The 24,586-nt window shown below is 43.4% G+C and overlaps 2 protein-coding genes and 1 pseudogene across 4 annotated transcripts in view; 1 reads left to right on the top strand and 2 right to left on the bottom strand.

The window, feature by feature from the left end:
* LOC136399325 (zinc finger protein 420-like) overlaps window positions 1–20,630 on the bottom strand; it is a 135,084-nt gene extending 114,454 nt beyond the window's left edge. Inside the window, exons 1-6 of one of the 2 annotated variants that reach the window (XR_010750138.1) lie at window positions 20,495–20,630; window positions 17,076–17,207; window positions 16,641–16,855; window positions 15,991–16,132; window positions 8,945–9,018; window positions 3,673–6,321 (exon numbers count right to left, since the gene is read on the bottom strand). Coding sequence is in view for 1 of the 2 variants with exons in the window: in XM_066374371.1 (XP_066230468.1) it covers window positions 3,781–6,321; window positions 8,945–9,018; window positions 15,991–16,132; window positions 16,641–16,655 (2,772 nt within the window). In the remaining variant the exon portion in view is untranslated. Of the gene's footprint in view, window positions 1–2,091; window positions 6,322–8,944; window positions 9,019–15,990; window positions 16,133–16,640; window positions 16,856–17,075; window positions 17,208–20,494 lie in introns of those variants that run through there. The other variant, XM_066374371.1, reaches the window with a different exon arrangement.
* LOC136399327 (zinc finger protein 420-like) overlaps window positions 1–24,586 on the bottom strand; it is a 375,158-nt gene that overhangs the window by 114,430 nt on the left and 236,142 nt on the right. The window contains exon 1 of one of the 2 annotated variants that reach the window (XM_066374374.1): window positions 20,495–20,618. The exons of the other annotated variant lie outside the window; for it this stretch is intronic. The gene's annotated coding sequence lies outside the window, so the exon portion shown is untranslated. Of the gene's footprint in view, window positions 1–20,494; window positions 20,619–24,586 lie in introns of those variants that run through there. 2 annotated transcript variants of the gene reach the window in all.
* Window positions 8,982–10,625, top strand: LOC136399375 (large ribosomal subunit protein eL39-like; annotated as a pseudogene).

Below are 24,586 nucleotides of genomic sequence, written 5' to 3'. Positions count from 1 at the left end.
CAAAAAAAAAAAATATGGGTACATAAAGACACATGTACCCCCACATTCATCACCATTGTTCACAGTGGCCTGGACATGGAAAGAACTAAAGTGTTCTTCAATAAAGGACTTGCAATGAAGATTTAGTACATATATACAATGGAAAACTACTCAACCATAAGAAATGTTGACATTGTACCATTTCCAACATCATGTATGGACTTTTTTTTTTTTTTAATTTATTCATTTTAGAGAGGAGAGGGAGAAATAGAGAGAGAGAGTGGAGAGACAGAGAGAGAGAAGGGGGGGAGGAGCTGGAAGCATCAACTCCCATACGTGCCTTGACCAGGCAAGCCCAGGGTTTCGAACCGGCAACCTCAGCATTTCCAGGTCGATGCTCTATCCACTGCGCCACCACAGGTCAGGCCATGTATGGACTTTAATAACATTGTACTGAGCGAAATAATTAGAAAAAGCTAAGAACTGTATGGTTCCATACATAGGAGGGACACAAAATTGAGACTCATGAACATAGGTAAGAATGCAGTGGTTATCAGGGGTTAGGGGGAGGGGCATAAAGGGAAACAAATATAGGGTGACGGAGGATGATTTGACTTTGGGTGATGAGTATACAGCGTAATCAACTGTCCAAATGATGTACAGATATTTTCTCTAAATCCTTGTACTCTGCTTGACCAATGTCACCCTGTTAACTTTGTCTTTAAAAAACTGGAATGTACCAAAGAAACTGAAATTTCATGTGATGTCTGTGAAATATCTTGCATTTCCCAGTTGATTTCTCTATGCCATTATATTTTTTTAAAAATTATTTTTTAAAATCTGAGGTCATATAAGCAACATTCCGTGACCCACAAAATAAGAAAACATTATAGGTTTTGTATTACACTAAAAGAGATGACTGTATAATGAGTTCCTATAACCAAAACTCATCACCATAGATAGGAAATGCATTAATTGTACAGAAATGCAATGTACAGGAAGTCATTCACATTAGAAATTTCTGACGTTTCTACTTGGCTAGTAACTGATCACTTTTGTTGAATTACCGATGTTGAAACATTACTTCCATATCCTTCTGAAGACACATTACTTTATTCTCAGTCCCCGTTCTCCTACATTACATCTTCAGGTTACAAATGCATATTATGCATTTTTCTGTATCAAACCATGTAAATTTGTTTACGTGCAGTTAAAAAAAAACGTGTAGTAATACATATATAGGCTCAAAAGTTAAAAAAAAAAACAACTTTTGTCTGACCAGGCAATGGCAGTGGAACATCGCACTGGGACATGGAGGACCCAGGCTCAAAACCATGAAGTCGCCAACTTCAACACCAGCTCAGCTGCTATGAGCAAGGCTCACCAGCTTGAGCCCATGGTCATTGGCTTGAGCAAGGGGCTCCTTGGTCTGTTGTAGTCCCTGGTCAAGGCACATATGGAAAAGCAATCAATGAACAACTAAGTTGCCGCAACGAAAAACTGATGCTTCCCTTCTCTTCCTATCTGTCTGTCTCTGTCTCTCTGTCTCTGTCACAAAAAGACAAAACAAAAAAACTTCCTAATTGTACATGAGTGAATTTTCTTCACTTAGTAAAATTTGTGAAGCAGAGCACTGCAATACTGGAGGGTGAGCAGCAGTTACACAAGAGACCACAAGGGACATAAAAGCAGACACGTGGATAAGTCACAAGCCCTGGAGGAACAAACACAGCATGCCTGAGTCTATCCATGGAGGCCTTCGCAGAAAGCCAGAAGAGAGCAGCAGAAGTGAGAACACATGCATTTTTTTTTTTAAAGAGAAAATTAGAGAGGGTCAGATAGGGACAGACTGAAAGCAATAGAAAAGCATCAATTCTTCACTGCGGCACTTCAGTGTTCATTGATTGCTTCTTCATATATACCTTGACCACTGGGCTACAGAAAAACTACTGACTCCTTGCTCAAGCCAGTGATCTTAGGCTTCAAGCCAGTAACCATGGGTCATGTCTGTTGTCTCATACTCAAGCCAGCTACCCTGTGCTCAACTGGTGAGCCCCCACTCAAGCTAGCAACCTCAAGTCCTTGAACCTGAGTCCTCCACAAGCCAGTTTGATATGCTATCTAATCCACTACCACCTGGTCAGGCTGAGCATATGCTTTTAACAGGATACATTTAGAGAATCCTCAATATTTTAGAGATAACTTCGGATTGTTAAAAATCAGTGAGGTTTTAGTAAGTTATGTAGAAAACTTATCTAAGGTGATACATGGTGAAAGCCCCGAAGTGTGAGAAACTCTGTTGCTCAGTGTTGTCGAGTAAGATTCGCAAACTATGTAAAGGTTCCAGTATTCTTTGTTCTTCTATCCACTATTGTCAGATATTGAGCAACATATGTATAAGGGCAAAGACTTTCTAACATAAACTGCATTTTAAGGCTTAATTCTCTGATCCTCAATGAGGCTTGAACAAAGTTTAAAAGTTTTGTTAAATTACTGACATTTTTACTGTTCATGCCCATCCTTAATTCTGCATTGTTCACCAAGTTTTCAGCGCAGATGAAAGGCTTTGCAACATACTTTAGAAATACAAAGTAAGCCTGACAAGGCGGTGGCGCAATGGATAGAGCATCAGACTGGGATGCGGGGGACCAAGGTTCAAGACCCCGAGGTCACCAGTTTGAGCGCAGGCTCATCTGGTTTGAGCAAAGCTCACCAGCTTGGACCAAGGTCGGTGGCTCGAGCAAGGGGTTACTCGGTCTGCTGTAGTGCACGGTCAAGGCACATATGAAAAAGCAATCAATGAACTAAGGTGTCACAACGAAAAACTAATAACTGATGCTTCTCATTTCTCTCCATTCCTGTATGTCCCTGTCTATCCGTCTCTCTGACTCTGTCTCTAAAAAAAAAAAAAAAAAAAATTAAAAGAAAATAAAATAGAATTACAAGGTGACTCTCCAGTATTTATTCTATTGCTCAGAAGGATCAGAATAGTTATTTCAGGTTTTGTCACAACATACATATTTGTAAGCCTTGAGAATAAATTTTTGAATGTTGACTAAAATTCCCCTGCCAACCAAAAACCTTATTTACTCTTTTTAAAAATGTAAGATTTCAGTCTAGTATGAAATCTATTACCTTAATTAAGGTTTCAGGATCGGTCAAAGTCTGTGGTATATTCACTACAGTGTCAGCACTGCTCTCCAATATGAAGTCACTGATGTTCATTAAAAATTGAGAAATGGGGCCCAGGCCGGTGGTAGAGCATCGGCCTGGCGTGCAGAAGTCCCGGGTTCGATTCCGGGTCAGGGCACACAGGAGAAGCACCCATCTGCTTCTCCACCCGTCCCCCTCTCCTTCTCTGTCTCTCTTCCCCTCCCGCAGCCAAGGCTCCATTGGAGCAAAGTTGGCCCGGGGGCTGAGGATGGCTCTATGGCCTCTGCCTCAGGTGCTAGAATGGCTCTGGTTGCAACAGACCAACGCCCCAGATGGGCAGAGCACCGCCCCATGGTGGGCATGCCGGCTGGATCCTGGTCGGGCGCATGCGGGTGTCTGACTGCCTCCCCGTTTCCAACTTCAGAAAAATACAAAAAAATAAAATAAAAATTGAGAAATGGCCAAAGGCTCTGCCATATCCTTTCATTGCAAGGGCTTCTCACCAGTATGAAGTCCCCGATGTTCAGGTTGGAGAAAAACCTAGGCTTTTCCACACTGGCCACATTTAAAGTATTCCTCACCAGTACAAACACTATGCTGAGTGACTTTTGATGAGTTTCGAAAGGCTTTGCCACATTCTTTACATTTCTATGATTTCTTTCCCATGTGAATTCTCTGATGTATAATTAAATGTGACTTCCAAAAAAAGCCTTTGCCACATTCTAAACATTTATAAGACCACTCTCCAGTATGAATTTTCTGATGGATACTAAGACCTGATGAAGTTCTAACAGCTTTGCCACAATGTCTGCATCTGTACGGTTTCTCTCCCGTGTGAATTCTCTGATGGTCGGTAAGACTTGAGGATTGCCTAAAGCCTTTGCCACATTCACTACATCTGTATGGTTTCTCTCCTGAGTGAGTTATTTGATGTCTAATAAGGGTTGAGGAATTTTTAAAGGCTTTGCCACATTCTCCACATCTGTATGGTTTCTCTGCTGAGTGAGTTATTTGATGTCTAATAAGAGTTGAGGAATTTTTAAAGGCTTTGCCACATTCTCCACATTTGTATGGTTTCTCTCCTGTTTGAGTTCTTTGGTGTCTCCTAAGAGTTGAGGAATTTTTAAAGGCTTTGCCACAGTCTCTACATTTGTATGGTTTCTCCTCTGTGTGAGTTTTTTCATGCTGAGCCAGAGCATAGGATTGGTAAAAGGCTTTGCCACATTGCCTACAACTGTATGGTTTCTCTCCTGTGTGAATTCTTTGATGTCTTCTAAGATGTGAGTTTACGGTAAAGTTTTTGCCACATTCTGAACATTCATGAGGCCTCTCTCCAGTATGATTTTTCTGATGTTTTGTAAGACTTGATGAATTTCTATAGGCTTTGTCACACTCTCTGCATTTGTATGGTGTCTCACCTGTGTGAATTCTTTGATGTACAGTAAGCTGTGATTTTAGAATAAAGGTTTTGCCACATTCTAAACATTTATGACCCCTCTCTCCAGTATGAATTTGATGATGTTTAGCAAGATCTGAGAAATGACTGAAAGCTTTTCCACATTCCTTACATGTGTATTGTTTCTCTCCTGTGTGAACTCCCTCATGAACAGTAAAGTTTGAGTTCAGGATCAAGTTTCTGCCATATTCCAAAGATTTATGAGACTGCTCTCCAGAATGAATATTCTGATGCTTAGTAAGAGATGAGGAATAGCTGAAAGCTTTGCCACATTCACTACATTTGTATGGTTTCTCTCCTGAGTGAGTTCTTAAATGTACAATGAGAGTTGAGGAATTGTTAAAGGCTTTGCCACATTCTCCACATTTGTATGGTTTCTCTCCAGTGTGTGTTCTTTGATGTACAATAAGAGTTGAGGAATTGTTAAAGGCTTTGCCACATTCTCCACATTTGTATGGTTTCTCTCCTGTGTGTGTTCTTTGATGTTTACCAAGAGTTGAGGAATCCTTAAAGGCTTTGCCACATTCACTGCATTTGTATGGTGTTTCTCCCGAGTGAATTCTTTGATGTACGATAAGTTGTAATTTTCGCGTAAAGTTTTGGCCACATTCTAAGCATTTATGGGACTGCTCTCCAGTATGAATTTTCTGATGATTAGTACGAGCTGATGAACTTCTAAACGCTTCGCCACATTCTCTACATTTGTATGGTTTCTCTCCTGTGTGAATTCTTTGATGCAAAGTAAAACTTGAGGGGTCATGAAAGGCTTTGCCACATTGTCCGCATTTGTATGGTTTCTCTCCTGTGTGAGTTCTTTGATGTCTAAGAAGAGTTGAGGAATCCTTAAAGGCTTTGCCACATTCACTACATTTGTATGGTTTCTCTCCTGTGTGAGTTCTTTGATGTATAGCAAGAGCTGAGGGAACGTTAAAGGCTTTCCCACATTGGCTGCAATTGTACAGTTTCTCTCCCATGTGAATTATTTGATGTATGGTAAGATGTTCTTTCTGAATAAAAGTTTTGCCACATTCTAAACATTTATGAGACCTCTCTCCAGTGTGAGCTCTCTGATGTTTAGTACGAGCTGATGAACTTCTGAAGTCTTTGCCACATTCTCTACATCTATATGGTTTCTCTCCCGTGTGAATTCTTTGATGTACAGTAAGAGTTGAGGAACAGCTAAAGGCTTTGCCACATTCTCTACATTTATATGGTTTTTCTCCCGTGTGAATTCTTTGATGTACAGTAAGAGTTGAGGAAAGGGTAAAGGCTTTGCTACATTCTCTACATTTATAAGGTCTCTTTTCAGTGTTAATATTTGTCTCATGTAAACTATGGTATGAATGCCAATTAAGTATTTTACCAAATTCTTCATATTTAAAATTTTTTTCTGTAGTATGTACTTTCATAAGTCTATTTACACTGGATATTTCATTGAAAGCTCTCTTACATAAATTATAAGTGTGGGATTCTTCCTCAGTATGAATATTCTCATCTTCAGTTGGATTTGAAGATTCCTTAAAAGATTTGATACATTTACTTTGTTCATTTTTTATGTCCACAACATGAATAATCTGATCACTACTACAGTGTGATATGTGGTCAAACACTTTTCCGTGTTCATAATGGTTCTTTGGAAATGGAGTTTTCTCATTTTGATGAAAAATTGATTCTTGTTTAAAGTTTTTCCAATATCCATTGCACTGATAACTTCTGTCTCCATTATGTGTATTCTGGTAATTGTCAAAGAAAGATATGCTTTTAGTGAAAGGTATAATTTTATTTAACATATATACTTATTCCCAAATAACTACTCTGTGATACATATAGTATTAAACAATATTGGCTGTATAAAATTTTAAAGAATATTATGTCTTGGTGGAAGAATAAGGATTCCTTTTTAAAGGCATTCATAAATTGATCACATAATAATTTTACATGTGCATGATAAATCTCTAAATGTTAGAAATCATTGATTCAAAGTTATTTCTCACCATACATTGAAAACAAATCAAATGATTATTTACTCCAGATTATAGAAGTTCCTAGACTTTCCAGATTTCCTTTTCAAGAACATGTAAGAGGAAAAAAATTTTGATGTTTTTTTATTTATTTGAGTGAGAGGATGGGAGACAGAAAGACAGAGTCCCATATGTGCCCCAAGAAGAATCTACCTGGCAAACCCAGTAGGGGGTTATGCTTTCCCCATTGGGGCACTTGCTCTGTTACTCAGCAACACAGCCATTTTCCCCCTATTTTTCTTTTTTTTTTTTTTTTTTTTTTCTTCTTTCTTTTTTCATTTTTCTGAAGCTTGGAAACAGGGAGAGACAGTCAGACAGACTCCTGCATGCACCCGACCGGGATCCACCCGGCACGCCCACCAGGGGCGATGCTCTGCCCATCCTGGGCGTCGCCATGTTGCGACCAGAGCCACTCTAGCGCCTGAGGCAGAGGCCACAGAGCCATCCCCAGCGCCCAGGCCATCTTTGCTCCAGTGGAGCCTTGGCTGCGGGAGGGGAAGAGAGAGACAGAGAGGAAAGCGCGGCGGAGGGGTGGAGAAGCAAATGGGCGCTTCTCCTGTGTGCCCTGGCCGGGAATCGAACCCGGGTCCTCCGCACGCTAGGCCGACGCTCTACCGCTGAGCCAACCGGCCAGGGCCTCCCCCTATTTTTCTTAAGTAAGAAGGAGGGAGGCAGAGAGACAGACTCCCACATGCGCCCGAGTGATATCTGGCAAGCCCACTAGGAAGTGATGTTCTGCCCATCTGGGGTCATTCCTCCATTTTAACTGAAGCTATTTTAGCACCTGAAGCAAAGCCATGGAGCCATCCTCAGTGCCGAGGCTAACTTGCTCCAGTGGAGCTTTGGCTACGAGAGGGCAAGAAAGAGATAGAAGGAAAAGGAGTGGATTTGAAAAGCAGATGGCCACTTTTCTTGTGTGCCCTGACAGGAAATTAAGCCTGGGACATCCATACATAAGGCCAAAGGTCTTCCACTGAGCCAACTGGCCAGGGCTGCAACCACAGCCATTTTTTGAGCACCTGAGAAAGAGACCATGGAGCCATCCTCAGGCCCCAAGACAAACTCTCCAACTATTTCAGCCATGGCTGTGGGAAGGAAAATGAGAGAGAAAGAGAGAAAGAAGGAAAAGAGGTAGAGAAGCAAATGGTTAGCTTTCCTCTGTGGCCTGACCAGAAATCAAACATGGCACATCCACACATGGGACCAATGATCTATCACTGAGCAAACCAGCCAGGACAGAACTTTATGTTTAGAAACTAACTGATATGCACCACAACTGAATTTAAGAGGAATTTTCTAAACATGCAATATTTTTTACCTATTTAGAAAACAAAGAGTTAGTCACAAATATTGTTTTGCACTAACCAGATAACTCAGTTGGTTAGAGCACCATCACAAAGCACAGAGGTTGCTGGTTCAAATGCCAGTCAGGGCACATGCACGGATCAGCTTGATGTTCTTGTTTTTCTTGACTTCTTTCTCTTTGTCTCTTTGGCTAAAATCAATGCAATAAATGGTTTTTTTTTCTTTTTGAGAGAGGCAGGCAGTCACAAGAATACTGAGCCGCTCCTATATGAGCCTTGACCAAGGAATCAAACTGGCAAAATCTGTGCTCCGGGACAACACTTCAACAAACCAATCGACCTACATAGCAGGCCTTAACCTGTTTTCTTATTTTAGAGAGACAGAGAGAGGCAGAGAGAAAGAAAGGAGGAAGAAAGGAAGCATTCACATTTGAGTTGGGTTTAAAGGTTGAACAGGATTTGGACAGGGGGAAACAGGGATGAGGAGGGCTCTGCAGGCTGAGGGGACAGCATGAGCAAGGGCCAGGGGGAGGGAAAGTGACACAAATGAATGCGTGAAGGGCGTCGGGGAGAATGTCAGAGGGAGTCTGGCACGCCAGAGTTCAACCCTGTCATGCAGTCTCTAAATCGTGTGTGCCCATATCAGTGATGAAATCCACAACCTGGTTTTCAGGGTGATGCTCTTACCCAACTGAACTAACAGGTCAGAGTTCAATAACCATTTTAAAAATTAATAATAATATTTGTACTACTGAAGCTAGAACCCTGTGTTGGGTTTACTATCAACCCCAGTGTGCACAGGATGCAGGCTCAATCCCTGTTCAGGCACAAATAGATCAATGTTTCTGTCTGTTACTGTCTTTCTCTCGCTCCTCCCCATTCTTCTCTCTCTAAATTAATATATAACAAGAAAAATAATTGCCCCAGATTAGCTCTGCCCATATTTATATTCTTTCTATTCACCACTTTTCCTAAAATTCCAAGGCTTTCATTAAGTATACAGTATCAAAACCACACCTTCCATATCTTACCAGTATTGTTTTAGAGAAGAAATCTTCTAGTCCTGGCTTTTGTAACAAGGTCTTGTTGTCTTCAGATGGCACAGCTGAAAGATACAAAATAAATGGACCTACTGGCAATTATTGACAAAATTACATTTTGAGAACTCCAAAGGAAGGTCAAAGCAAGACCAAGAAAGGAAAAATTGATGAAGTCACATCAGAGAAGAACGAAAACTTGCTTCCATTACTGACAATTATCTGCTTAAACACCCAGGCACACAATGGCGATATGAACTGGCTGCTTCGCAGCTTCCTGAAAGGCTATTTCTGTTCCACATGACACAGGGCGCCAAGAGAACAGCAGTACAGGGTGAATGCATTTTAGACTATTTTTTAAAAAGTGAGTAATTGTTCAAACACACAGAGACTACAGTACTTAAAAAGATATAAAAAACAAAATAAGCAAGACCAGTAGTGGTGCACAGAAGACTGTCAACCTGGGTTGCTGAAGTCCCAGGTCTAATCCCCAAGGTCTCAGTGTGAGCTCATTTGACTGGAGTGCAGGCTCTCATGTTGAAGAGCAAGGTCACTAGACCACACCAGGGGCGCTGCAGTGGATAGAGTGTTGACCTGGGACACTGAGGACCCAGGTTTAAAACACCAACATCGGCCTGACCAGGCAGTGGTGAAGTGGACAGAGGGTCGGACTGGGATGCAGAAGACCCAGGTTCAGAACCCCAAGGTTGCTGGCTTGACCACGGGCTCATATGGTTTGAGCAAGGCTCACCAGTTTGAGAAAGAAAGGGGTCACTTGATTTGCTGTAGCCCCCTCCCCAGGCAAGATACATGAGAGAAAGCAATCAATGAACAACTAATGGGCCAGAACAAAGAATCGATGCCTCTCATCTCTCTCCCTTCCTGTCTGTCTGTACCTATCTGTCTGTCTCTCTGTCTCTGTCACAAAAGAAAAAAAAAACATTGGTGCCTAAATTGGGGGCACACCAGTTTGACAAATACAGGGTTCGTGGGCTTAAGAGTGGGGTTATAGACATGATCCCATGGTTGCTGTCTTAAACCACAAGGTTGCTGACTTGAGCACGGAGTCCCTGGATAGGTTGGAGCCCTCTTGTCAAGGCACATATAAAAATCATTTTAGGAACAACTAAACTGACTCAAATATAAGTTAAGATATAAGTTACATCTTGTCATCTCTTTAACCCTTGCTGTCTGTCACTGTTGGTAAAAAAAAAATAAATAAAACAAGGTAGAGTGTCATCTTAAAAAAAATAAACATCAAGAATGTGAATAGCGTTCGCACTCCGCCATCGTGGTGCGTACGGTTGTTTCTTCCTCGCCATGTCTTCTCACAAGACTTTCAGCATTGAGAGGTTCCTAGCCAAAAAACAAAAGCAGAATTGACCCATTCCCCAATGGGTTCGGATGAAAAATGGTAATAAAATCAGGTACAACTCTAAGAGGAGACATTGGAGGAGAACCAAAGTTGGTCTATAAGGAACCACACATGAGATGGCTCACGTTGATGCTGTATTCATGTTGCCTGCATCTCATAAATCACTGGAAAGAGCACTGCTGTCCGGAAAGTTGGGTGTTTTAACTGGGAAATTGTTGGGAAAATGAGTTTTGTCTATGATAAAGTTTTTTGCAATAGGATCTGGTTCAGTAATAAACGTGAGACCTTTTAAAATGCTAAAAAAAAAGAATGTGAATAAAAATGTGAAATAAATGGGCAAAAAAAGAATGAAATCTTTACATTTGCAGAAGTATGGACAGTCATAGAAAATATTGTGCTAAGGGAAATAAGTCAGGCAGAGAATCACACATACCATATGATATCAATTATATGTGGAATCTAAAGAACAATATAAATGAAGAAACAACCAGAAACAGACCCACAGGTACAGTGAACAAAGTGATGGCTACAAGAAGGCAGGGGAGGTTGAAAGACTGGGTCAAAAGATGAAGGAGCTTGACCTGTAGCAGCGCAGTGGATAAAACATTGACCTGAAACACTGAGGTCACCGGATTGAAACCCTGGGCTTCCTGGTCAGGGTACATATGGAAATTGATGCATCCTGTGCCTGCCCCCCCCTTTCTCTCTCTCTCTCTCTCCCCCTCTCTAAACTGAATAATAAAAAAAACAGATGAAACAGTCTAAGTGGGCGGTGATGCAGTGGATAGTGTAGGACTGGAACACAGAGGATCCAGGCTCAAAGTCCCAAGGTTGCGGGATTGAGCACAAAATCATAGACATAACCCCATTGTCGCTGGCTTGAGTAGGGGTCATTCGCTCTGCTGTAACCCCCTGGTCAAGATACACATGAGAAAGCAATCAAGGAAAAACAAAGGTGCCGTAGAAACGAATTGAGCCTGAACAGGTGGTGGCGTAGTGGATGGAGCGTTGTACTGGGACACGGAGGACCCAGCCTCGAGACCCCAAGGTCACCAGCTTGAGCGTGGGCTCATCTGGTTTGAGCAAAGCTCACCAGGTTGAACCCAAGGTCGCTGAGGTTGCTCGGTCTGCTGTAACCCCTGGACCCTCCCTCCCCCATCAAGGCACCTATGAGAAAGCAGTCAATGTGCAGTTAGGGTGCCACAACAAAGAATTGATGCTTCTCATCTCTCTCTTCCTGTCTGTCTGTCCCTATCTGCCCCTCTGTCTGTCACACAAAAAAACCCAAAAATGAATTGATGCTTATCTCACTCCCTTACTGTCTGTCTATCCCTCTGTCTCACACACTCACACACACACACACACACACACACACACAAGCAATTGAGGAGAACACATTGAAAAGAAGTAGGCTGTAATCCACTTCACACACACATACGGCCTTCATTTCTAAATAAAGAAACAAAGGTTAAAGCTGGGTTGCCAGTGCACTAAGGAAGGGGAAAGCCTAGGTCAGTCTCCTTTGAAAACTGGTGGGTTGATATAAACCCCTGACTAGGCCAGACCTGGACAGAACTCCAGCCAGACCACCGTAACCCAAGTGAGATAAGTGAGAGGCTAAACCCCTACCTGGGTCAATGGGTGGGCACTAGGAAGGCCTAACCGAAAACTCACGTTTAGTACATTCCAAAAGGAAAATTTATTTAATACGCCTGATGCAAGTATGCCAGAACAGACCAAAGCCATGTCGGTGACAGGGAGGGTTCGAATCAGGTTTTTATACTTTAGTCAGGGGTCTTGCAAACTACCACTGACGTCATGACTCTATAGAAACAAGGTAGTAGTTTTTCAAATGTGGATTACAGTGCTGCCAAAGCTTCTCCAAATTGTTTATCTCCCGACTCAACTCTCTAAAGGAGTTCTGGGCGAGTTCAAAAGGGCCCGGGGTGACGAGGCTGGCCAACGCTTCAAACAAGCCAATGCAGGCTGGCTGACCTATCAGAAAATAGTGCCTCTGGACCCCTGGCTAGGCTTTTACAAACTATTGTGCTATAAACTCCCCTAATTGTCAGGTCCCTTTTCAAAGTAAGCTTCCCTGACATTTCTGCAAAGATAAACTTTTTGCTACACTTCAAAATGAAGGCCATGAAGCTATTAAGTGACAGAATAGCAAGACAGGGAACAACAACCTCACAGTGGGGGATGAGAATTTTAATTTTAAAAGAGGGCTCTGGATATCAAGGTGCCCTGAACAGGACCCTTACAAAAACCACTCAAAAGTTGTAAAATATGGAGAGAACTTTTAAGCATTCCAGATTAAATACAAACTATGATAAAAAAAAAAAAAAAACATGCTGTGAAAGCAAATTAAAACACACATTGCTTTTCCCTGAAGTACAATTAAGGAACAAAGCCACTTCTTAAATATGAAGCGACCAATAATGCTGTATCCCTCTTTTACTACAAAAGAAAAATTATGCATACTGTATCAGCACTTGTCATTCCAAAGCCACAGATATGACCAAGATCTCATCAAAAAGGGAAAACAGGAAATGACAGTGTAAGGCCTCTGGCCTCCAGGATCTTGTTCACGCAAATTCCCACTGAATTCAGCACAGGGTGAAGCATCAGTGGAGCTAAAAGTTGGTGGGCCATTCCGTTTATTAAAGGCTCGTTCCGGCAGATGAGCAAACACACAAGGACCCTCTCTTCCCTCTCATTCAGTGGCTCCCAAAGCCCTGACACATTCTCCGGTTTCTCCTGGAATCAAAGGCCCCCACCACATACCTCAGCACTCTCTCTCTCCCTCTCTCCCTCTGGATTCTTCCTCAGCAGCCTGCACTCCATTGCATACTTTCTGCCCTCCCTTAAACAGGGTGGGGCAACAAAACCCTTCTTCAGTAAGCATTAGCCTTACAACAGCCCCTCCCAAGCAGGAAGTAATCCACAATGTGCAATCTACCGCTCTAAGGGCAAGCACCCACAGAGATACCCACTGCCATTGTGACACTTAGGCAAAATATAAGTGAGCAAACCAAACACCTATTTTAAACTTATTTACATAACACAGTCCTGGACAGCTCTCAACAGCACAAGAGAACTGCAGAATGACAGTGATGACAAAAGCAAATAACAATGGACACTTTCCTACCTGGTGGGCAATAACCTTAGGTCACCTATGACAGTAAATTATGGAAGAATTCTGAGATACATAAAGACATGAAATTACTGTGCACAATTAAAAAATACAGACTGGAATATTTTTTTCTTCTTTTCCAAGTTAGAGGAGGAGAGATAGACAAACTCATGCATGCACCCCAATGAGATCCACGTGAAAACCGCACCTGGGGCTGTTTTATTCATCTGGGATGATGGCCACAGCTGAGCTATTTTTAGCGCTTGAGGCAGAGACACCACAGAGCTACCCTCAGAGCCCAGGGATAATACACTAGAACAGGGGTCCCCAAACTACGGCCCGCGGGCCACATGCAGCCCCCTGAGGCCATTTATCCGGCCCCCGCCGCACTTCTGGAAGAGGCACCTCTTTCATTGGTGGTCAGTGAGAGGAGCATAGTTCCCATTGAAATACTGGTCAGTTTGTTGATTTAAATTTACTTGTTCTTTATTTTAAATATTGTATTTGTTCCTGTTTTGTTTTTTTACTTTAAAATAAGGTATGTGCAGTGTGCATAGGGATTTCTTCATAGTTTTTTTTATAGTCCGGCCCTTCAATGGTCTGAGGGACAGTGAACTGGCCCCCTGTGTAAAAAGTTTGGGGACCCCTGCACTAGAACCAACAGAGCCATGGCTTCAGGAAAGAGAGGGAGAGAGAGAGAGGTATAGAAAAAAGGGGGGAGGGGAAGGGTGGAGAAGCAGATAGTCATTTCCCTGTATTCCCTGAGTGGAATCTAACCCAGGACATCCACATGCTGAGATGACACTTTTCCACTGAGCCAAAGAGCCAGGGCCCAGACCTGAGAGATGTAAAGATAATTCATACTAAGCAAAAGAACATTTTGAATTAAAGCAGAGAATTAGATCTTAACACTTTCAGGAGATGCTTTGTGTTGTAACAAACTCAAGAGTCTACACTCTGTAGCGTCTCGTGGGAAACCTCCATTGGATTAGAAATGATGTATCCACCTGAGCAGGAGGTGGTGCAGTGGATAGAGCATTGGACTGGGACACGGATGACCCAGGTTCAAAACCCCAATGGTGCTAGTTGAACGTGGGCTCACCAGCTTGAGCACAGAATTGCTGGCTTGAGCATGGGGTCATAGACACGACACCATGGTCGCTGCTTGAGCCCAAAGGTCACTGGCTTGAGCATGGCATTACTCGCTTGGGTGTAGCCTCCCATGAAGGCACATAAAGCAATCAATGAACAATAAGGTGCCGCAACGAAGAAATGATGCTTCTCATCTCTCTCTTCCTGTCTGTCTGTCCCTATCTATGTCTCTCTGTCAAAAAAAAAGAAAATATACATCTGAAAATGTGACATCTGTCCTGATGATTCCTAAAATTTCTGCACCCAACGAGGATCTCAACCACTTTTGTCAAAAACTCCATATTAGAAAAAAGAGCTTATCATGTAATTCCTCAGGTACGTGCACATGTATTTCGTGGTCCCCAAAGCTATGGAAGAGGAGTGATCATGGCAGCTCAGTCCAAGGGGAAGACTTGGCCCCCACTGCTGATGTGATGATGGAGGTCACTGGAAAAAAAGCAGAGTCCTGAGAGGATGTCGGAACACAGGACATGTTGGAGACGAGCTATCCCTCTATGACAGCAAACAGAATACATCTGGGCCTCTCACAGCCCTTTCCACTGCAACTTCCCAACCACACTGTAAAGTCTGGCCTCTACCGGGACCTTTAGGGTCTCTTGCCGGCCTCATCTGCTTCCTCATCCCACCTACCTGGGTGGAAGGATACTGTCATTTTCCTTCCCAGCTCCAGTTTCTAATTCATTTTATGCCCAGGTGAGAAGACATGGTACAATATTACAATGTTGTGGAAAATAACACCCCCCCCCCTTTTTTTTAGCTGATTACATTGAAGAGGGTGATATTGGTCACTACAGTACAGAGATTTTGGGCAAACATCTCCACATCATTTGAACAGTCAATTACGTTGTATACCCATCACCCAAACTCAAATCAACCTCCATCCACTTATATATCAATATTTGTCCTACTTTATGTCCTTACCCCTCCCCACCTTCCTATCAATCTTTCTCATCCCCCCTTCACCCTCCCCGTAGTAACCACTGCACTCCTATTTCTGTCCATGAGTCTTAATTTTGTATCCCACCTCTGTATAAAATCATAAAGTTCTTAGCTTTTTCCAATTTACTTATTTTACTCAGTATAATGTATCAAGGTCCATCCATGTTGTCGTAAATGATAAATAACTTTCCAAAATACTGTTTTCTGATAGCATCTTAATCATTATAGAAAACAGGCAAGTTTTCATACACTGTTCTAATTAATGTGCATCATGAAGCATTTGTTTCTACACCCAACAAATCCACATATTTGTTTCCTAAGGACAGGACTCTATAAAATCTACTCTGCTAAGCAGAAGCTCCCACATTATGTCCCCCCCAATGAAGGTAACAAAACACTGCTGGTAGAGAATAAACTCAGGAAGGAAGTCATCCTCACCCAGGGAGACCAGGTTCCTGTAGTTCTCCAACATCACATCCGTGTACAGTTTCTGCTGAGCTGGGTCCAGGCATTCCCACTCCTCCTGAGAGAAATCCACAGCCACATCCCTGAAGGTCACATCCCTGAAGGTCACTGCTTCCTAAAATAAAAGACACATTAATGAGAGTCCACAGCCTGAGTTTATAACGTCATGCAACATGAAAACACGGTTGGAAGTGGTTCTGTCCTAGGAGAAAATGATCAAGTAAGATCATTTTCACCCAACAACATATATTTTTGGCTAAGTGTATCTGAAAAACAGGGTCACACAAACTGGTTTGAGAGAGATGAGAAGCATCAATTCATGTTGTGGCACTTTTAGTTGTTCATTAACTACGTTCTGATACAAGCCTTGACCAGGTGGCCATAGCTGAGCCAGCGACCCGTTATGAGTTGATGTGGCCCACTTATCCCCCCTTCTCGGCCTCCAGCTTTCTCTCTCTCCTCTATTGAAAATCAATAAATAAAATATAAAAAAAAATAAGGAAATGGAAACAACCTCACTACACAGCAATATCAGAAATAGAAAACTACAGGTTGCAGGTCCAAAATCCATTGAGGTTCGAAGGAAAAGCAAACATAGCCTCTGCCCAGGACACATTGCTTACCTGAGAAGCAGCCATTCTGTCCTGGTCCTGTTCTGCCTTTTTTCCTCAGGTGACAATATGTTGAGGAGTCAAGTCTGCACTTCAAGAATGTGCCACCACAGGTGTCCACACAGCCCTTTGTCCACTCCCACCTCAGTCACAGACAGAAGGACCTGGAAATGCTGAGAAGACCACACTCTCCTGTCCGTCCTCACTATAGTCAGCCAACAGTGCTCCTACAGGGAGACCACACTGTGTTATTTTCCTGTCTTCACCTGTCTGTCCTCCCTCAGACGTCCACACATTCCCACAGCAATGAAAATGGGCGCTGCTCTCCTGAACGCCCAAACCCAACACAACACCCTGTCACCTCCCCTGGCCATCCCTGCTCCCCACTCTCACTAATGCATCCTGGGTACTGTCGTCTCTGCAGCATGTCTGTGTCTCCCCACTCACCTTTCCCTGTCTCTCTCCTAAGCTCTGAGGGCTCCTCTTCTGCCTTTGAAACTTCTTCCTTGAGCCCCCTTCTGCTTCTGTGACTTATTTTTATTGTTGAGACAGAGAGCAGAACCGATATGTACCGACAGGCTGTAAGAAAGGAACATGAGAAGGATCAATTCTTCATTGCAGCTCCTTGGTTGTTCTTTGGTTGCTTTCTCCTATGTGCCTTGATGGGGAAGGGGGGGACTACAGCAGAGCGAGTAACTTCTTGCTCAAGCCAGTGACCTTGGGTTTCAAACCTGGGTCATCTTCATCCTAGTCCCATGTTTTATCCACCGTGACACCACCTGGTCAGGATACTTCTGTGAATTCTAAATAAAATTTATCATATAAAAACAAAAACAGAACCAAATGCTTCCAGGATCCTTCCTGCTAATCCCTGGGCTCACCCTGCAATCACCTGGAACAGCTCATGAAAACAATGCTACCTGACCTATGGTGGTGCAGTGGATAAAGTGGTGATCTAGAACACTCAGGTTGCTAGTTCAAAACCCTGGGCTTGCCTGATCAAGCAAATCTGTTGGGCATGTAGTAGTGTATTACTGCCTACGTGCTTCTCACTTAAGAGAGGAAAAAACAATTACAAGCTGTGGTTATGAGATATCACGAATGCTTATTTTAAAAGTTAATAACTACTGTAAGAAAGCAGATAATCAAAAGATTCATCTCAATAGGTTTTTTCCTTTTTAATAAATTACATGTAAGATGTATAATAAAAAAGGTAAATCCATTGGGCCATATGCGAGCTGATGCTTTCTGCTCCTCTCTCCTTTCTCTCTCTCTCTCTCCCTCCTCACTACTCAATTGAAAAAATAAAGAACTAAACAAAACAGCAATGCTGCTCCACCCAGAGCAGCTCTCTAAGTTTGAGGGGGATGGTGCAGGTGACATCCTTTCTTAAAAATCAAGCCATCTAATAGGACCCCAGAGGAGAATGGTTTAACTTTAATAAGCACACAGATCCCTTGGGGATGTGCATGCTTATTAAACTCTAAGTTGTGGTTCTGCAGGTCTGCAGTGGGGCCCAGGATATGGCATCTTTATCTAGGTCCCTGTGGAGCCTGCATTGCTCCCTCAGAGCTGTTTTCAGCAGCACTGGCTGACGGGGATCAGACCCAGAACACCTCACACTTCTCGATACCGTGAGGGCTGTTTCACCTTTTCAGTCACTAATTCCATTCAACAAATGACATGAAAAAAAGAAAATGCTTCTGAAGATTTGATGAACTCAAGACCCAAGGCTGTGACTGCTAAGATAAGACATCCTTACCAAGTGCACAATGAAATAGCCTAATATACTTTACTAAATACCAATGGCTGTTTCTACATATGATGGATGCTAAAAAGGATGCAGGGCTCAGAATTTAAACTTGATACAATGTATTTAAAAGGAAAAGTATATGGAATCTTTTTTAATGTGATGACTTCTAGGATTAAATATTTAAATTTTGAGACTGCCTCATACTCCGTTAAGAATTATAAGCTCTGGGCCTGACCTGTGGTGGCACAGTGGATAAAGCGTCGACCTGGAAATGCTGAGGTCACCGGTTCGAAACCCTGGTCTTGCCTGGTCAAGGCACATATGGGAGTTGATGCTTCCAGCTCCTCCCCCCTTCTCTCTCTGTCTCTTCTCTCTCTGTCTCTCCCTCTGTCTCTCCCTCTCCTCTCTAAAAAAATGAATAAATTAAAAAAAAAAAGAATTATAAGCTCTAGTTATGGCCTTGGTAAATTGGCTCAACAGTAGAGCATCGGGTGGTTATGTGGAAGTCCTGGGTTCGATGCCGGTTAAGGGCACACAGGTTAAGCAAACATTTGCATCTGTAACCTTCCCCCTCTCCCTTCACTCTATCTAACTCTTCCTCTTCTGCAGCCATGGTTTTTTGTGCTAGGTGGACCCAAGGACTGAGGATAGCTCCATGGCCTCATTTCAGTAACTAAAATAGCTCGACTGTTGAGCAACAGCCCCAGATGGGCAGAGCATCGCCCCAAGTGGACTTGCAAGGTGAATTCCGGTAGGGGTGCATGCAGTAGTGTATTATTGCCTACGTGCTTCTCACTTAAGAGAGGAAAAAACAATTACAAGCTGTGGTTATGAGATATCACAAATGCTTATTTTAAAAGTTAATTACTACAAGTCCCTGGCTGGTTGGCTCAGTGGTAGAGCGTCGGCCTGGCGTGCAGAAGTCCCGGGTTCGATTCCCTGCCAGGGCACACGGGAGAAGCACCCATCTGCTTCTCCACCCCTCCCCCTCTCCTTCCTCTCTGTCTCTCTCTTCCCCTCCCGCAGCCGAGGCTCCATTGGAGCAAAGATGGTCGGAGCGCTGGGGATGGCTCCTTGGCCTCTGCCCCAGGCGCTAGAGTGGCTCTGGTCGCAACAGAGTGATGCCTCGGAGGGGCAGAGCATCGCCCCCTGGTGGGCAGAGCATCGCCCCCTGGTGGGCGTGCAGGTTGGATCCCGGTGGGGCGCACGCGGGAGTCTGCCTGACTGTCTCTTCCCGTTTCCAGCTTCAGGAAAATACAAAAAAAAAAAAAAAAGTTAATTACTGCAAGAAAGCAGATAATCAAAAGATTCATCTCAATAAGTTTTTTCCTTTTTAATAAGTTACATGTAAGATGTATAATAAAAAAGGTAAATCCGTTGGGCCAAAAAAAAAAAGAATTTTCTTTCCTCCCCCACTTCTGCTCCCCAGCCCCCTCCCTGCGCCCTTCTCTCCGGGCCCCTCCCTCTCCTCGGGGTTTCTCCCCTTTCTTCCCCTCGCGCTCCTCTCCCCGGTTACTGTCACTCTCCCCGTCCGGTCCCGTCCACCCGCACCCCCACGTTGCCGTCTCTTCATGGCCCCTCACTGACCTCCCCTCCCCTCCCGTGTCTCTCTCCGTCCCCTGATCCCTCCCAGCCCCGCTCTGCGCGTCCCCGGGGCCCCTTCGCTGTCGCCGCTCCCACACAGCCTCCCCGCGCGGGGCCGGGGGCTCTTCTGGGGACCCTGCGTTCTCTCCCCGAATCACCACACCATGGTGAGTGTGCTCTTCCTGGACCCGGGCCTCTTATTAAATGCGGTGGGGTCTCAGGAGGGGGTCCGCAGGTCCCCAGGCCCGGGGGCGGGGGCGTAGGGGGGGCAGTCGGGCTTTACGGGCCGAGAGAGACCGGGCGGGGGAGGGGCGCACACTGTCCGTCTCCCAGGACTTTAAATAGCGCGGGGGCGGGGCCTGCCCCCTCGGGACCGAAGCAGAAAACCCTGCGGCAGGGCGTTTCCCACGTCCAATGGCGGGGGGGACACAGGCCGGGCCACCTCAGTTTCCCCGGAAACCGACGCGGAGCCCCCACCCGGCAGCGAAGCGGGCAGGCTCGGGGCCTCTCACCGGGACTCAGCACTCACCGCTGGGGGCTCGGGAGCGGGGCTCTCGGCGTCCGCAGCGACCCTCAGGCTCCCCGCGTTCAGGAATGGGGACGGGGAGGGTCAGGTTTAAACCCGGGAGACCGTCACCAGAAACCGCGCGACCACGCCATTCCACAGCAACTTCCGGTTCTGTAAGAAACTGCGCGTGCGCATCGACACAAATGATCATAGGCGTTACCGTTTGAATGAGTGCTTCCACGATGGGCGGATTAATACTGACAATTCAGTAGCCGAGACAGCTGGATAAATGGGCGGGGCCAAAAGCCTCTGTCGTGGGGTCCACCCCACCTTTGTCAGGGGTTGGTGTTTTGTAGAACTAAGATAATAAAATGTGTATGATTTTCCTTCCAGACTTAATATTATGACGAGTCCCTGGCGGGGTTGCTCAGTTTGTTCGTGTCCTCGTGATCCACTGTGGGCTGTGGGTAATGGGACGGAGCACATACAAGAAGCAAGCAATGAATGCATAAATGCATGGAACAAGTAATCCATGTTTCTCTTTCTCTCAGCCCCGCCTTCCCTGCCTAAAAATCAATAAAAAAAATTTTTCAAGAATATTATGACACCTCAGGGATTAAGTGCTGGATAGCAATTTTGACACACACAGTTTGTGAGATTTTCTTTTTTTTAGCGAGAGAGAGACAAAGAGGGACAAACAGGAAGGGAAAGATGAGAAGCAGCAACTGGTAGTTGTAATACTTTATTTATTGATTGGTTTCTTATATGTGCTTTCATGGGCATGGGGGGAGGGGATGGGCCAGAGGTGGTGGGCTCCAACTGATCCAGTGACCCCTTGCTCAAGCCAGCAACCTTGGGCTCAAGCCAGTGACCTTGGGGTCATATCTATGAAACCACATTCAACCCAGCTACCTCATGCTGAAGCTTCAGGTTTTGAACCTGGGTCGTTCGTATCCCAGGTCTATGCCAGTGTTGGCGAGAAGGACTTTTGATCCTCGGCTCCTGCACGACCAGGTGCAGTAGCCAAGGATAAAACATTTGCTGTAGTGTAGACACTCTGTGCTGAGATCTGTAGGCCAAAACAACAGAACTCCGGCACAGGGCATCTAGTTCTGGGACTTCTGGTTAGGCCGTTTTTCTCGAAGTGACGCACCACCCGAGTTATGCTATTTTTTTTTTTGCCAAATTTTGACACACCAAACTCAAAAGATTGCCCATCACTGGTCTATGCTCTACCCACTTTGACACTGCCTAGTCAGGCTTTAACATTTTTTTTACATGGCCTTGGACTAAATGCTCACTAGGTTAGAGAAGACTCCCAATATGCCAAGGTTTTGGGATTCGTCCCCAGTCAGAGCACATGCAAGAATCAACAATGAATGCATGAATAAGTGGGACAAGAAGTGCATGTTTCTCTCCCCCATCTCTAAATTGAATAAAAATATTTAAATAGAAATATTATTTTAAAAAAATATTTCCCTTAAGTGTATATTGTCTAATATTTATTTGTTATTATTATTGTTGTTTTTATTACGTGAGAGACCAGGAGGCAGCGATGCAGACTCCTGCAAGCGTCTTGATGGGGATTCACCCGGAAAGCCCCTTACCAGGCAATGCTCTGCTTATCTGGGGCCGCTGCTGCCTTGCTCGGCAACTGAGTTATTTTAGAGCTTGAGGAAAGCCAAGGAGAAACCCTGAGCATCAGTGTCCAACTTGGAACCATTGGAGCCATGGCTGCAGGAGAAGACAGGGGGCGAGGGTAGAAATGCAGATGTTCACTTCTCCTGTGTACCCTGATTGGGAATCCAACCCGGGACTTCCACATGCTGTGCCGACACTCTACTGCCGAGACTACTGAGTCAGGGCCTATTGTCCAACATTTAATAATGTTTTTCAATAACGCATTGCAGTCTTGATTAAATACATCAATGTGGTCATTGTATTTTATTATTTTCCCAGTGTGCATTCCTGATGCTCTGTGAAAATTCATCCTGCCAAAAGTCCTCCCAAATTGATTATAATTATTCTTTCTCTAATTAGCATAACTGTGATATTGTTATTAATAAAGAATGGATCAAAACTTTCCTATGTTTATTAAATATTTGTGTTTGATACCAGCAGAGATTCTCTTAAGTTGTGAAAACTGAGAAACCATTTTAACAGATTTTAACCTTGATTATACTTAAATTATACATGAAAGTTTTAACCACTATGGCTGAGTCAGAGAAGACTGAAAGTTTAATGTAAATTTTTGTCTAATCATTCTATGTGTTGGTTCCTAAATATCTTTTTAAAATTATATAACATTGGTAACAGGTTTTGGGATCTGTGGAATGCAGATTATAGTGATCATACAGTGTTGTATAGCATTTCCATCAGCCATGTTGGCATGAAAGACATTTCAGTGTGCACACTCGTGTTCAAAGCAAATAAATACGGGGCTGCTAAAATGCTTCACGAAACTCAAAACATTTGGAGAAAGGTCAATTGTCAATAAAAGTCAAAAATTCCTTTTCTTTTGGCAAGTTTTGTTGCTTGTAATATTTACAAGGGAAGGAAATAAACATATTTACAAGAAAGAATAATCAATTGGTGCAAAATTTGGATATATGTCGTTCTGACTTCTCAGTATAAAACAAAGTAAAAAAAAAAAGGCAGTGGATAAAGCCTTTACCTGTGAATGCAGAGGTTGCTAGTTTGAAACCCTGGGTTTAACTGGTCAAGGCACATATGAGAGTTAATGCTTCCTGCTCCTCTCTTCTCTCTCTCTCTCTCTCTCTCTTCTCTAAAATAAATAAATAATATCTTTTTTAAAAAGACAGAGGGACAGTCTATAATCAAGGCAACAACTCAAGATATGATAATCTGAGCATGTCAAGGTGCACCCCACAGTTTGGCCTCAATATAAACTAGACACTGATTCTCAATGGCGGGAGAATGACACTTTCAGTTTCAAAACCTTACAAAACCTCAGCAACCTCTGTCAATGCAATGGAAAATGGTCAAAAATTCCCTATGTGTGGGCCTTCTGCACCTTTCACTATTGATCCTCTCTATTAGTCCTGCTCAACTTATCAAATCCTTCTCAAAATGAGAAAACGACTCAAAACTTAAACTAAATCAATGCATTAAAATTTACTGTTCTATTTGTATATACTTTGTGCAATTGTCTCTTTCCTGTGTCTAGATACTCTGGGCATTGTTGCTTTAAAATGAGAATATATAAGGGGCTCTCATTTAACTTTAAATGGTATTGTATGTCCTGAACTTATTTCTGTATTCTGTAAGGTCTTGTCACGTTGATTGTTATTCTATGTGCTAATTCTCTCCTGCTTGAAGGGCCAGATTACAACTGTGCTATTTGGTTTAATCAGGTTTTATTTATGTGTCATGCTTGTGTCTCTGTACCATATTTGCCTTGTTTCTATGTAGTCCATTTCAGTTTGAGACCTCTCATCTATCTGACTAAAATTTTTTCTGTCCCATACACACTGGGAATTCTCTCTCTACCCTTCAGATTTTATATCATCTGGACCTTTTAAATGTTGTTTGTAGTACAAGTTGGTGTGAAACAAAGATGAGTGTCTCTGTCCCTCCTTCTGGAGGATTTAGATTACAAATACCTTTTTGTTTGACTTTGTCTTTATTTGTATTTTTGGTTATTGTGATATGCACCAGCTTTCATATTATTATTAAAAATTCTATTCAAAAAGAGAATAATAATTCACAGTAGAAAATATCTCACTTCCATTTCCAGACAGTAAACCTCAGAAAAAAGAAAAAAATACAGGGAATGCATACTGACACTTGTAAAACCCACGCACCTCAGTAGTGTGCTCCCTCCCTTCACTTAGGCCTTCCTGGAAGGCTGCCAAAGACAAGTGAGAAGTATTGCCTTCTGTACAACTATTAATAATCCTATTTACATACATGATATATAAAAATATAAAGTTATTCCAGCCTGACCAGGAGGTTGCACAGTGGATAGAGTATTAGACTGGGATGCTGAGGACCCAGTTTCTAAACCCCAAGGTCGCCGGCTTTAATGTGAAATCATCTGGTTTGAGCAAGGCTTACCAGCTTGAGCCCAAGTTTGCTGGCTTGAGCTAGGGG

Source organism: Saccopteryx leptura, chromosome 3 (genome assembly GCF_036850995.1).
Source record: "Saccopteryx leptura isolate mSacLep1 chromosome 3, mSacLep1_pri_phased_curated, whole genome shotgun sequence".
NCBI lineage: Eukaryota > Metazoa > Chordata > Mammalia > Chiroptera > Emballonuridae > Saccopteryx > Saccopteryx leptura.
This window is presented reverse-complemented; position numbering and strand designations above follow the sequence as displayed.